The sequence below is a fragment of the Nicotiana tabacum genome, chromosome 10 (assembly GCF_000715075.1).
Source record: "Nicotiana tabacum cultivar K326 chromosome 10, ASM71507v2, whole genome shotgun sequence".
In the NCBI taxonomy this organism is placed as follows: domain Eukaryota; kingdom Viridiplantae; phylum Streptophyta; class Magnoliopsida; order Solanales; family Solanaceae; genus Nicotiana; species Nicotiana tabacum.
Genome location: NC_134089.1, coordinates 172,914,667 through 172,928,177, shown reverse-complemented (window position 1 = coordinate 172,928,177; position 13,511 = coordinate 172,914,667). Strand labels below are relative to the sequence as shown.

Below are 13,511 nucleotides of genomic sequence, written 5' to 3'. Positions count from 1 at the left end.
AACATGGGAGGTTCCTCAATTGAGGGCTTTGTTGGTGGAGTCTTTCTATTCTCAAGATCAAAAGAGAGCTTTCGAGGCTCATAGGAGTAAGAGCCCATTCCATGCAAAGCATTGACACATTCCACCCGACCTTCATCCTCATTTATATCAAGGTTCAACAATACCACTGCTAAAGGATCCTCCACATTGATCATTGCACCAGTATCATCAATTATCACCTATGTGACAAGATTCGCAAAAGAGCACACTTCAATACTATTCGGCTGCTTCATTGATTTACACACGTGAAAGACCACTTTTTCAACCCGGAAGGTGAACTCTCCTGCTTCCACATCAACCAATGCCTTCCCAGTTGCAAGGAAAGGGCTTCCAATATTATCAGAACCTCATAGTCGACCTCGCAGTCCAAAATCACAAAGTCAGCAGGCAAAATAAACTTGTCCACCCGAACAAGAACATCATCAATAATACTAAGCGGCCTCTTCATTGTTCTATCTGCCATTTGCAACCTCATTGAAGTAGCTCTCGGTTGACCAATTCCCAAACTTTTGAACATGTAGTAAGGCATAAAATTGATACTTGCTCCCAAATCACACAATGCCTTTGCAAAATCCGTACTCCCAATGGTACATGGAATGGTGAAAGCGCCGTGATCTTCAAGCTTTGGAGCTATCGAGTGCACAATTGCATTTACTTGATGAGTCATTTTGATGGTCTCACAATCCATGGATCTCTTTTTATCACCAAGTCTTTCATGAACTTGGCGTAACCCGGCATTTGCTCAAGAGCTTCCACCAAAGGAACATTGATTGACAAGCTTTTCATCATCTCAATAAACTTCTTAAATTTTTTTTCATTCTTTTGCTTCGCAAGACTTTGAGGGTACGGTGGAGGAGGCCTTGGCAAGGGAGCCTTAGCCTTGGGCACAACCATTTTGGCATGTCTATTACGTGTTCCCTAGACGGGTTCACATCATCTTGAATCTCCACCTCATTATCATGAACATCAATCCTCACTTCCGCATTCAAATTCTCTTCACTCACTTGCTCATCAACTATAGGAACATCATCATCTTGCACTTCAACCTCATCACTCACAATTTCGTTTTGCTTGGAGGTATTCACATCACCACCTTGTCCGCTTCTAGTAATCACCGCCATTACATGCCCAATGTTGTTCCCACCTTTCGAGTTTACTACCATATCACTAGGTAGAGCCCCCTTAGGGAGAGTATTCAAAGATTACGAAATCTGGCCAAGTTGAACCTCCAAATTTCGAATTGAACTATTGTGGGATGCCAACTGGGCATCAGAGTCGGTGTTCTTTTTCATCATTTGTTCAAATATCATCTCGATCCTTCCCATCTCATTGTTTGACGAGCTAGGACCTTGAGATGGAAATGGAGGTGGGTTGTTTGGTTGTTGATACATCGAAGGCCTTTGAAAGCCTTGCCCCCAATTCCCTTGATTGCTATTATTCCAACCCCCTAGGTTGTTGTTTCCTCCCTAATTGTTGTTGTTTCCACTCCAGTTTCCCTGGTGGTTCTGATTACCCCAATTTTGATTGTTGTTCCCCCAGTTGCTATTTCCTTGTTGGTTTTGATTCCCCCAGTTGATACGCTCAAATTACACTTTAATTAAATAGTGTAAGGCGGTCGATGTTAAATATAATAACCCAACAAGGTTGGGGTCGAATTCCACAGGGAATAGACGTGAAAAGGTTACTCAAGTAGTGTGTTACTTGACACAAGTCGTAATTCTATTTGGTTAATTGTTACAAGAGTATGATAAGATTGTGATTTGAAGAAATAACTAATTGTAACGTTGAGAATGTAAACAATTTGATTAAGGAAACCAAGGTTGTGTCCCCTTCAATGAAATGTAATGCTATCGGTGTTAATATGATATATTTCTAATGGAAGGTTCTTTAGATACGCAAATGATGTCTAAATGACTACCCAATATTTTCCAATAGTTGAGTAGTATTTCCTCTTTGTGATTAATCCAAATATAAAAGAGTTGCAATTAAGAACAATCAATATATGCCAAATAAAACCCACTTATTCCTAAGCGATTCTATTAAATAAGGTTTAAAGCCTTGAGTCTTTGATATTTACTTCTACCAAACTCTAACTCACTTTTCCAAGTAAAGAAAGATTTTAATGGCACTTGTTAATGTTTGCAACCACCAATAATAAATGAAGAATGAGAAATAAATATATATCAACCAACCATTATACATATATTCAATGTTAAACACCCATTAACATAACACCCATTTAGGGTTTACATCCTTAGTATTTAAAGTTAGTTACACATGCTAAAATACAAAAAGATGAGAATATTAAATGCCATAAAGCTTACAAAGTGCAAGATTCTTCACTGAAAAGCTTCCAAAAGAGAGGAATATTAAATACTTGTAATGTAGCTCAAAAACAAGACAAGATACCCCCACAAAACTCCAATAAATCTATTTATAGTGGGTCAAAACTCGGGACAAATTTCGGACAAACATACCCTTTCAGGTCAATTATGCAACTGCATATCTGTCACATAACAGACATGCGGTCCGCATTCTCTTCAAGGCCATCACATTTTCAAACCCTAGTTTCCAGGCATTCGTCACATTTAGGTTATACGGTTCGCATTGGTGATTTGTGATCATAATTGTCACTGCATTTTTCGCCTTCAACAACCTCTACAATGAGTTTGCGATCCATTATGCGGCCCGCAAACTTGTTATGCGGTCGCATATTGGACTGCATTTTTTGCACCTAACATTGGCCAGCAAACTGTTGGACTCTACGATTTCTTTGAGCATTATGCGGTCCACATGTTGGATTTGCGGCCCGCATCTTCACATCTGCAATCACATTTTGCTCTTTTCTTGTCCTTTTTTCGGTTTTTGATTTCATTTCCATGTTCTTAGGTTCATAAACCTCATACATTGCAAAAACATTAAAATTACATAAGTATAGAAGATAATTGCATTTAAAACAAGCTAAAATCTGAGCAATTTGTATTAAATGTGCCGAAATTCTCCGGCACATCAACACCCCAAACTTAAACTCTTGCTTGTCCTCAAGCAACTAAAACGACACTATCCTATTCTAGACTCCATCTAAACAATATGAAGCAATAGTGACCGCATACGGTGTTAGTTGTCAGTACTACAAGCATGCACTTTCGTTTATTTACCCAACCTAAACCATTATTGTTACTGACAGAGAAAACTAATCAACTTGTGAAACTTTGAGCCTCGACCAATTTGACAAAATGTTACTCTTAGCTGAGTGCAATTGCATTCGACTTCAAGAACTCAACTTCTGTCCAACCTTACAATTCATGTGCCCTCACTAGAAAGAAAGTCCCAAACTCACAATATTTACAATGACAACAAAAGGGACGGATTCACAAAGACACTCACTCTCAAAAAGAGTTTCAAGTGTTATAACATGCCATACCATAAGCTTGCCCTTATTTTAATTCATCACTTTATTCTAAGAACGTTTGGTTGGAGATCCCATAAGGACTTTTTTAAGCTTGTAATGTAGGTTTAGGAAAGGAGCATTTGGGTACAACTGACTACACCCTCCTGGAACACTACTCACATTTTTCTTTCTTGTTGCTCTTTGCTTCTTTTCAAACCACATAGTCGTTATTAGCTCCTGCTTTCCAACATTGAGCCACCTTAAATACCTCTCTAATTTTCTTCGAGACTCCATATTTATATATATACATACATCTCTTTTCTTCTTTTCTCTTGCAATTTTTTTTTCTTTGGGAGCTTGAATAGTTTCATATCTTGAGGTATACTCTTTACAACCTTGCCAATTTCCGGCTTGACACTACCCCCCAACTTAGGCTTTTAGCCTCATTCTCGATGTTCAAGGAGGGACGGGTTCAAAAGAGGGAATTATTTTACAAAAGGGGAATGGTTTGTAATGAGGTGGCCAAAGAAAAGATTAAAGGCTCAAGTGGGGTAACTAATGATAATATCTGTACAATGGGTAGCTTGAAAGGTTAACTGGTTCTCCAAAATCACAAAGACTGCCTATGGTCATTTCTCCAACCAAATATAATTATCCTAAGCATTGAAAGACCAACCGAGCAAGTTCTAGATAGCAGAAGTAAACACAAGAATTATTTATACAGAGACTCACACGCATGGCACACGAACTGTTTGACTCAACATAGTTTTATCCCTCGAGTCAACACTTGGCAAACTCGAAGGTTTCATCATATTTACATGTATAACTCTAGGTAAACATAGAGTCAAAGAGCGTGCCTCAAATTTATAGGGTTGATTTCTTTTTCTTTTTTTATATTAATGAAAGGGTATATGCTATTTACAGGCACACATGCTTGAAACTAGACAATTACACCAAACCGGTCAAAATGTTTCGTTCTACTGCCCTGGTTCTACTATTACACCCTTGGAAAAGAACCCGACGAAGAAAAACCAAAGGGGATTTATTGCTAATTACTAAACATGAACATACAACTATCTACTTGTTTTTATTTTTTTTATATACAAAGATAACCTATGTACAAAAACCACACAACACAAATATATACAGAATCACAACACAAGTATGTACAGAAACCACAGAAGTTATATAACACAAAAACATGTACAACAGTTTAATTCACACAAAAAAAACGTTTTTACAAGGCTATCCTACCCCCCCACTGAAAAGGATGCATTGTCCCCAATGCATAAGAATGTAAAACAGAGTCTAGGGGCTCCCTGAGGTGCACTAAGTTCTATGGGAGTCGGAAGCCGGCTAAATGATAGTAGGGTCACCCTCTGATGCTGATGCTGGGACCGATGAGATCTCGGCCGGAGGAGTGACCTCCACTGATGGAGGAGGGATCTCTGGTTGGCTCGACACTGGAGCTGGGGCTTGTGATCTGCTAGCCTCGCCTGCTCATAGCTAAGTAGTCGATAGATTGGCTTGGGCAACCATGTCTGCTAGCGAATGTTCTATTGCCTTCTAAACAACTGCTTGTTCCTCCTCTGCAACTGTAGGGACAGCAATCTGCTTGCCTTTCTCCTGAGGACTCTCATCCTCCTCAAACCATGACTCCTCATAAGTATCTCCCTCGTCTACCTCCCCACCTTCGGACTCTACAGAGTTTCCGGAATCTCCCTCAGAAGGAATTTCAATATGTGCAGGGGAAGCTGGAGGTTGGGAAGCCCCGACAATCTGAGGTACATGGGCTGCCATCAAAGTGGAGAAATCAAGGTCTTATTTGGCCATGGCCGTGCCTGCTCCCTGCTCTCCTTCCTTTGGCATGAAGGAGGATAGATCTAACTCCAGAGTTTGCATTTTGTGGAGCTTAGTCTTCATTGTGGCAACCTCATCACAGAGCTTTGGCAAGTCACCAACCTCACCCCACTCTATCTTTTCAACCCACACCTCAAGCTGCTTCAGGCGATCCCCATAAGATGTTTGTTGCTATTGAAGGGCCGTCACTGAGGATTGGACAGAGGTCAAAGCCTTCCTAATGAGTGTGGGGAGGTTCTTCAGAAGCTGGTCTACCTTAGTATTTGCATGCTGATCTAAGAGACCGAGCCTTGAAATGGTTGGCAGTGCAGTAGAAGGTTGTGCAATGGTGGTCTAAGAGGTGGCTGTGGAGGTAATAGTAGCCTGAGGAGAAATAGGAGTCTGGGAATCTGAGGGCTCTGTATCAGCAGGAATCTAGGTCTGAACCTCTGGGCGAGCAACATCTACTGCATCACTAATGCGCGTGATATCAATATCCTTCAGCACTTTCCCCGTCTTGTCAGTGTGTGGCATTGAAGGGACGTCCACAGCCTTACAAGGGATGTGATCAAGCACGGGAATGGAAGTGACTTAACTGTCTGGTTGGCCCAGATCCCTAACTCTCGTAAGATGAAGTCACCCACATCAATCTTTATCCCAGTCATAATGCATGCAATAAGAAGAGCTTTCTCAATGCTTATGTCAGTTTCATTGCGGGATGGTATCAATCGAGAGGTGACAAAACTGAGCTAGAATCGACCTTCTCGTGTGATATCTTCCTTGAAGATTTTATGCAGAGGGTCAATCCAAGTAGGGGTCCCCTTGGCTATCACTAACGCTATCCAACTACGCTTATTATCTCTGTTGGCCCATTTGGTGTCATATTCCGCTGTGCCTGATCTCCAGTTGGGGAAGTATAACTCATTTATGGTGTCACTACTACAAAACACCTGCTTCCCCCGAACCAAGACAGTATCACAGAAAACTTTGTTTATTGCGCTTGTGGTGAGGGGTCCTGGAGGCTCCATAGGATGCATAAAATTCACGGGAAATTATTTCATTGTAGTCATCCGAAAACTCAGTGAAGCATTCCAGTTTCTAGCTTTGATGTTCTCCAGTATGTGAGGGTACTGCTCTTGTAGCCCATTCAGACTCAGTAGTTTCTCGACAAGTATTTTTCGTTTTGTGAGCCCTTCTCTATACAGCTCCCTAGAGCCGTCGACCCCAAACCTGAGTTGGAAGTCATCTCCTCCTTTTCTTCTTGCCTCAGCTTGTAGGTCAACTGAAGGCAAGGTCTCCTCCTCGTCAGACTGGGAGGGAAGTGCAGCAGTAGGGTCCGGTCGTGAATATTTGGCTTGTTGTGCTTGGCGACTGGTGAAGGCCCTTTTTTGGAAGAAGATATATGTTTCTTAGGATCCATATCTACAAAGAAATGATGTGTGAGCAACATAGCAGACAACAGGAGAAAAAAATACAAAGAATTTCAAGTATGCGACACCGCATAACCACTATGCGGACCACAAACATGTCGCAAACTTTATGTCTACTGAAAGGATATAGTTATGCAATGTGTTATGCGATCACATATCCATTATGCGGTTCACATAACCATCGCATACTTAAATGCATAGAAAACATAATCACAAAATGCGATCGCAAAGTCCACCGCAAAGTTGGATATGCAATCATAGAATTGCCGCAAACAACATGCTACAAAAGCCAAGAAACTATTTCAATATACGTTGACTGTGCGGTCCGTATATCACTTATGCGATCACAAAGTCACTGCATTTGGTCATCTTCTTCAGGCCACCTAGGGTTCATTCTGCGTCAACAATGCGGACCGCAAATCGACTATGTGGTCCGCAGAACTCATCGTTCTCAACATTTTGAACTCAACCCTCAACAATGGCAAACCTAATTTCATTACCCAGCACCCAAACCTAACTACTTATCCAAGAACCCCCTCACATTATGAACAGATACCCACATACGAAGAGGAAAAAGGAATAAAAACTAAAGGAAACAAAAATAGGAAAAACACAACAAAATTTAAACTAAAATTTATAAGGATGGAATCGGGAAAGGAGAAAATACCAGTGATGGAGAAATGAGCACACTTGGGAGATGAAGTCAACATGTGTTGTTTACTCTCTTGATTCAACTAGCCGTTTTCCCTTCTCTTTTTTTCATTTTGTTTTGTGTTCTTTCAGATAAAAAAAATTCTTTTGTTTTACAAATGTTTGAATGCCGGTAATATGCGAGGGGTACTTACCTATGAAGATCGCGGTGGATAAGTCACCGGCGATTGCATAAGTATTATACGGTGGGTTCAACTTGAGTTGCTCGAGGACACAATGCGATGCACTTGTGCGATCGCATAATTGAAATGCGGTCCGCAAAGTGCACCTCCTCACCACATTTTACCACCAAATTTTGCCAAACAAACTGTCTAGGTCTGCGACCACTTTGTGGTCCGCATAGTTAAAATGCGACCGCATATGTGTAGCAGACTTCCCATGGTGACTATTCTTACCTCTCACATGCAATTTTACCCAGTGTTATGATCTTTTGAATCACCTGAACTCTAACACACACTTTAAATTGCTCAATTAAATCTATCTAACAAATGTTAAAATTTAAAGGACAAAAAGGCTATTACCACACATGAGTTGCCTCCCATGAAGCGCTTGATTTAACGTCGCAACACGACATAGTTGGCCTTTCTTTGGGTTCACTCATTGGTCGGGCACAAACCATCTTTGAGAGCCAACTGTTCCACCAAATGTTTTTCTCCATTTGTGCCCAAGTAGTGCTGGACTCGCTGGCCATTTACTTTGAAGGTTCGAAGCCCATCCTCCGATTCTAATTCCACAGCTCCAAAAGCGGATACATTGACCACCTTGAACAGACCAGACCATTTCGATTTGAGCTTGCCCAGATACAATTTGAGCCTTGAGTTGAAGAGCAAAACCCAGTCACCTGAGTTGAACTCCCTTTTCAAGATCTTTTTGTCTTAGACGAACTTCATCTTTTCTTTGTACACAGTTGCACTTTCATATGCATGGAAACGGAATTCCTCAATTTCATTGAGTTGTGTTAACCTCAAATTTGCAGCTTCTGCCCAGTCCAAGTTCAACCTTTTAAAGCCCACATGGCTTTGTGCTCAAGTTCTATGGGTAGATGACAAGCCTTGCCGAAGACTAACCGATAAGGAGAAGTGCCAATAGGGGTTTTGTACGCCATGCGGTATGCCCACAATGCGTCATCTAGCTTCCTTGACCAATCAGTCCTATTTGCATTAACAATCTTTGCTAGAATGTTCTTTATCTCCCGATTGGAAACTTCAACTTGGCCACTTCATTGGGGATGATAAGGTGTGGCCACCTTATGCTTGACGCCATATTTCTCTAGTATCCCCTTGAAAGCCTTGTTACAGAAATGAGACTCACCATCACTAAGAATGACTCTGGGAGTGCCAAACCGCGTGAATATGTTTTTCTTTAAGAATGTGGTCACACTCCTTGCCTCGTTTTTGGTAAGGAAATTGCTTCAACCCATTTGGACACATAATCCACAGCCACCAAGATATATTTCATACCATAAGAGCTTACAAAGGATCCCATAAAATCAATTCCCCACACATCAAAGATCTCTATCTCCATCACAAAGTGCATTGGCATTTCATGCCTCTTGGAGATTGATCCTTGACTTTGACATTAATCACAAGCCTTGACCATTTAATTGGCATCATGATAAATCGATGGCCAGTAATAACCACATTTAAGTACCTTTGCCGCCATACGATTGCCTCCATGGTGACCCCCGACTGGTGAGTCGTGGCATGCCTTTAGAATTGGCATAATCTCCTCTTCTGGAACACACCTTCTGATGATGTTATCAGCACAAACATAGAACAAGAATGGTTCTTCCTAATAGTATTGCCAACAATCTCTCAAAAACTTCTTCTTCTGATAAGATTCCAATCCATTCGGAATAAGGTCACTAACCAAGTAGTTAGCATTATCGGCATACCAAGGAGCAAAAGTGTTAGATAATGCCAATATGTGTTCATCCGGGAAAGCATCGTTGATTTCAAGATCTTCCTTTGGTCTCCCTGCCTCTTCAAGCCTTGATAAATGATCTGCCACTTGATTTTCCGTCCCTTTTCTATCATTGACTTCGAAGTCAAACTCTTGCAACAACAGGACCCACCGAATCAACCTAGGCTTTACATCCTTCTTTTCCATAAGATAGCGAAGAGCAGCATGATCTATGTACACTATCACATTAGATCCCAACAAGTAAGCCCGAAATTTCTCAAAGGCATAGACAATGGCAAGAAGTTCTTGCTCAGTCACCGTGTAATTCATTTTCACTCCATTGAGTGTCTTTATTGCATAATAGATCGGGTGAAGAACCTTGTTGTGACATTGGGAAAGTACTACTCCAATAGCTACACCACTGGCGTCACACATGAGTTCTAATGGAAGAGACCAATCGGGTATGACAATAATAGGTGCTGTGGTGAGCTTTTGTTTCAATTCCTCAAAGGCTTTGAGGTATTTCTCGTCAAACAAAATTTTTGCATCTTTCTCAAGGAGTTTGCACATGGGATTTGCAATCTTGGAAAAATCCTTGATGAAACACCTATAAAATTCGGCATTCGGACACCTTTAACTGAAGTAGGTGGAGGGAGTTTGGAAATGATCTCGATCTTTGCCCGGTCAAACTCTATGCCATGCTTTGAAATTTTATACCCCAATACAATGCCTTCATCCACCATGAAATTGCAATTTTCCCAGTTAAGCACAAGGTTGGTCTCCTCACATCTCTTAAGCACTTGTCTATGATTGTTAAGACAATGCTCAAAAGAGTTACCTACCACCGAAAAGTCTTCCATGAAAACCTCTAGAAAATCCTCCACCATGTCAGAGAAGATGGACATCATGCATCTTTGAAAAGTATCCGGAGCGTTGTACAAACCAAACAGCATCCAACTAAAGGCAAAAGTTCCATAAGAGCAAGTGATTTGTCTTCTCTTGGTCCTCCAATGCTATGTTGATTTGGTTGTAACCGGAATATCCATCAAGAAAGCAATAGAATGACCTTCCCGCTAGCCGATCAAGCATTTGATCAATAAAAGGCATAGGAAAATGGTCTTTGCACGTGGCACTATTGAGCTTCCGATAATCCATACACACCCTCAATCCGGTTACCGTTCTTGTTGGGATGAGCTTATTTTTTTCATTTTCAATCACGGTCATGCCTCCATTTTTTGGCACACATTGCACCGAGCTCACCTAAAAACTATCGGCAATGGGGTAGACTACCCCGACATCCAACCACTTGATGATTTCTTTCTTTACCACCTCTTGCATGGACGGGTTCAACCGTCGTTGGTGCTCCTCCACACTTGGTTTAGTCTCATTCTCCATTTGGATCTTGTGTTCGCAAATTCTGCCGGGAATCCCTCGGATGTCCGCAATTGTCCATCCAATAGCTTGCCTATGCTTCTTCAAGGCATCCAACAATTGTTCTACCTGCACATCATTCAACAAAGAAGAAATGATTACCGATAAAGTATCATTTGAGCCAAAAAATTTATACCTCAAGTGTGGTGGAAGTGGTTTGATCTCTAGTTGTGGTGGCTCAATAATAGAAGGCTTTGCGGGAGATCTATTCTCCAAGTCGAGAGAGAGCTTTGCCGGAGCATAAGTGTAGGACCCAAGCCCCTCCAATGCATTGACTGATTCCATATACCCCTCCATATCTTCACCATCGAAGTTCACCAAAATAGCCGCCAATGCCTCACCAAGGCATTGTTCTTCCATCTTCATTTCAACCGCATCTTCCACCTCATCAACAACATCAATCACTGAGATGCTTTCATATTCATGTGGTAGTTTCATACCCTTGTTTGCTTGGAATGTAACCTCTTCATTATTCACACATAATTTGATCTCATTTTGTTTCGAATCCATTAGTGCTCTTCCAGTGACAAGGAATAGTCTCCTCAAAGTGATAGGGGTCTCTCTGTCAACCGCACAATCAAGGATTACGAAATCGGCGGGTAAATGAAACTTTCCCACATTAACAAGCACATCATCGACAATTCCCAACGGTCTCTTCATGGAATGATCGGCCATTTGCAATCTCATACTTATGGGCCTTGGTATACCTAAACCTGCTTGCTTGTAAATGGCAAGAGGCATTAAGTTAATGCTAGCCCCATTATCACAAAGGGCTCTTGCAAAATCATGTGCCCCAATAGTACATGGAATAGTGAAAGCTCCTGGGTCTTCTTTCTTTTGAACGGTGGATGTTGAAATGATGGAACTAACTCGGTGAGTAACATTCATCTCTTCATTCTTGGTGGTTCTCTTCTTGGTAATCAATTCTTTCAAATATTTAGCAAAACCCGACATCTCTTGAAATACTTCCATAAATAGAATATTTACCGATAACTGCTTGAGAATGTCATAGAACTTTTCGAGTTTGCTATCATCAACCTTCCTACCAAGTCTTTGAGGGAATGGAGGAAGAGGTCTAGGAATAGGTGGTAGAGTTTTTGGTGTCTCTTTTACCTTTCCTTTATCTCTTCCTGGTTCTCTTCTTGCACTTTCAACTCTTCCGGAACCTTTTCAACTTCAAAAACACTTGGCTCTTCAACCTCAACCTCATGTTCGGACTCTTCTACTTCAACCACTTTTTCACTCCCTCCTTGTAGTACCTTCCCACTCCGAGTAGTAATTGGCATGATATGAGAAATTGGACCACTCCTACTACCCTTTGGGTTCGCAATTGTGTCACTTGGAAGTGTCCCTTTTTGCTTTGGATTTTGTTCCCTAGTGAGGTCTCCCATTTGCATCTCCAATTTTTGAATGGATGCGGTATGAGAGCCAACAAGTTCAGTCATATTCCTCATAGAAGTGTCGGACTTCTCTTGATTATGCAATACCCGTTCAAGCATGCTTTCCAACTTGGAATCACTTGAGGAAACTTGATTGGAATATTGACCCTTTGGAGGAACATACGGGTTTGAACTCTGATATGAGAAGTTGTTGTTGTGGTTATTCCAATTTCCTTGATTTGAGCCACCTTGGTCATTTCACCACTATTGGCTGCCTTGTCCTTGCGGGTTAGGCTTCCATTGATTTTGTTGTCCTTGACCTTGGTATTGATGCCTTTGATATCCTCCTTGAGAGTTGTTGACATAGTTTGCCTCCTCAAAGTCTTCACTTGATATGGGTTGCACATCTTCCACCATATTTACCTTCTTCATTTGTCTTTCAGTGAACATCTTTGTTAACACATTGACATTAGTGGCAAGACTTGCGATCACTTGATCTCTCTCTTGATTTTCCTTGATCATGGTGGTCAAGGAAGGAGAACCATATGCAATTCCACCTGTGGTGTCCTCTGAGTGCCAAGCTTGGTTATGTTTTGCCATTTCGTCAAGTATTTGTGTGACCCTTGCGAATGGTTTGTCCATAAAAGGTCCATCAGCTGCATTCTTGGCTATAGATTGGTTCATAGGATCTAAACCCATATAGAATTTCTCCAATAAGATAGAATCCGGAAAACCATGATTGGGAGACCTCACCAAATATAACTTGAATCAATCCCATGCCTCATGTAGGTGTTCTCCCGGTACTTGCTTGAAAAAGAAAATTTTATCCCGGAGCTCAGACTTCTTACTTTGCGGGAAACCTTTAGCTAAGAATGCTCGGACAAGTTCAGGCCAATAATGAATGGAGTTTGGTGGCATATTTTGAAGCCATTTCCTTGCGTACCCAGCTAGTGAGTACTTGAACACCCTCAACCTTAGGGAATCATTAGAGATGTTGTTCTACTTATGCATCACACACACACCCAAGAAGTTTATAAGATGTTGTGTCAGATCATCATCAGTGGAATTCCTGAAAAACCCCTCCACTTTGAGCATAAGGATTAAACCATGTTCCACCTTGAAAGTTGCAGCACCAACAACCGGAGGTACAATAACATTTGTATCCTCAATGTACTCATCTATGTCCGTGAAAGGATTTTCTTCCATTTGTTCCTCCATTTCTTTTTCATATTCGGCCATGTTTTCCTATCAACACCAAGCAAAACAAGCAAAGTGTGATGAAATAGAATAAGACGTAAAGTAAAGCACACACTAATTAGTAATTTCAAAACCGTATTCCCCAGCAACGGCGCCAAAATTTGATACGCTCAAATTACACTTTAATTAAAT

The 13,511-nt window shown here is 41.2% G+C and overlaps 1 protein-coding gene across 1 annotated transcript; it reads right to left on the bottom strand.

The window, feature by feature from the left end:
- Positions 1–4,996: 4,996 nt before the first annotated feature.
- On the bottom strand, positions 4,997–12,242 carry LOC142165532 (uncharacterized). Its single transcript, XM_075224068.1, has 7 exons — positions 11,857–12,242; positions 10,880–11,785; positions 10,030–10,269; positions 9,280–9,919; positions 9,061–9,201; positions 8,027–8,171; positions 4,997–5,223 (listed from the first exon to the last, which is right to left on the bottom strand). The coding sequence occupies exons 1-7, from the start codon at positions 12,240–12,242 to the stop codon at positions 4,997–4,999; spliced, it is 2,685 nt and encodes an 894-aa protein (XP_075080169.1).
- Between the last annotated feature and the right edge of the window lie 1,269 nt (positions 12,243–13,511).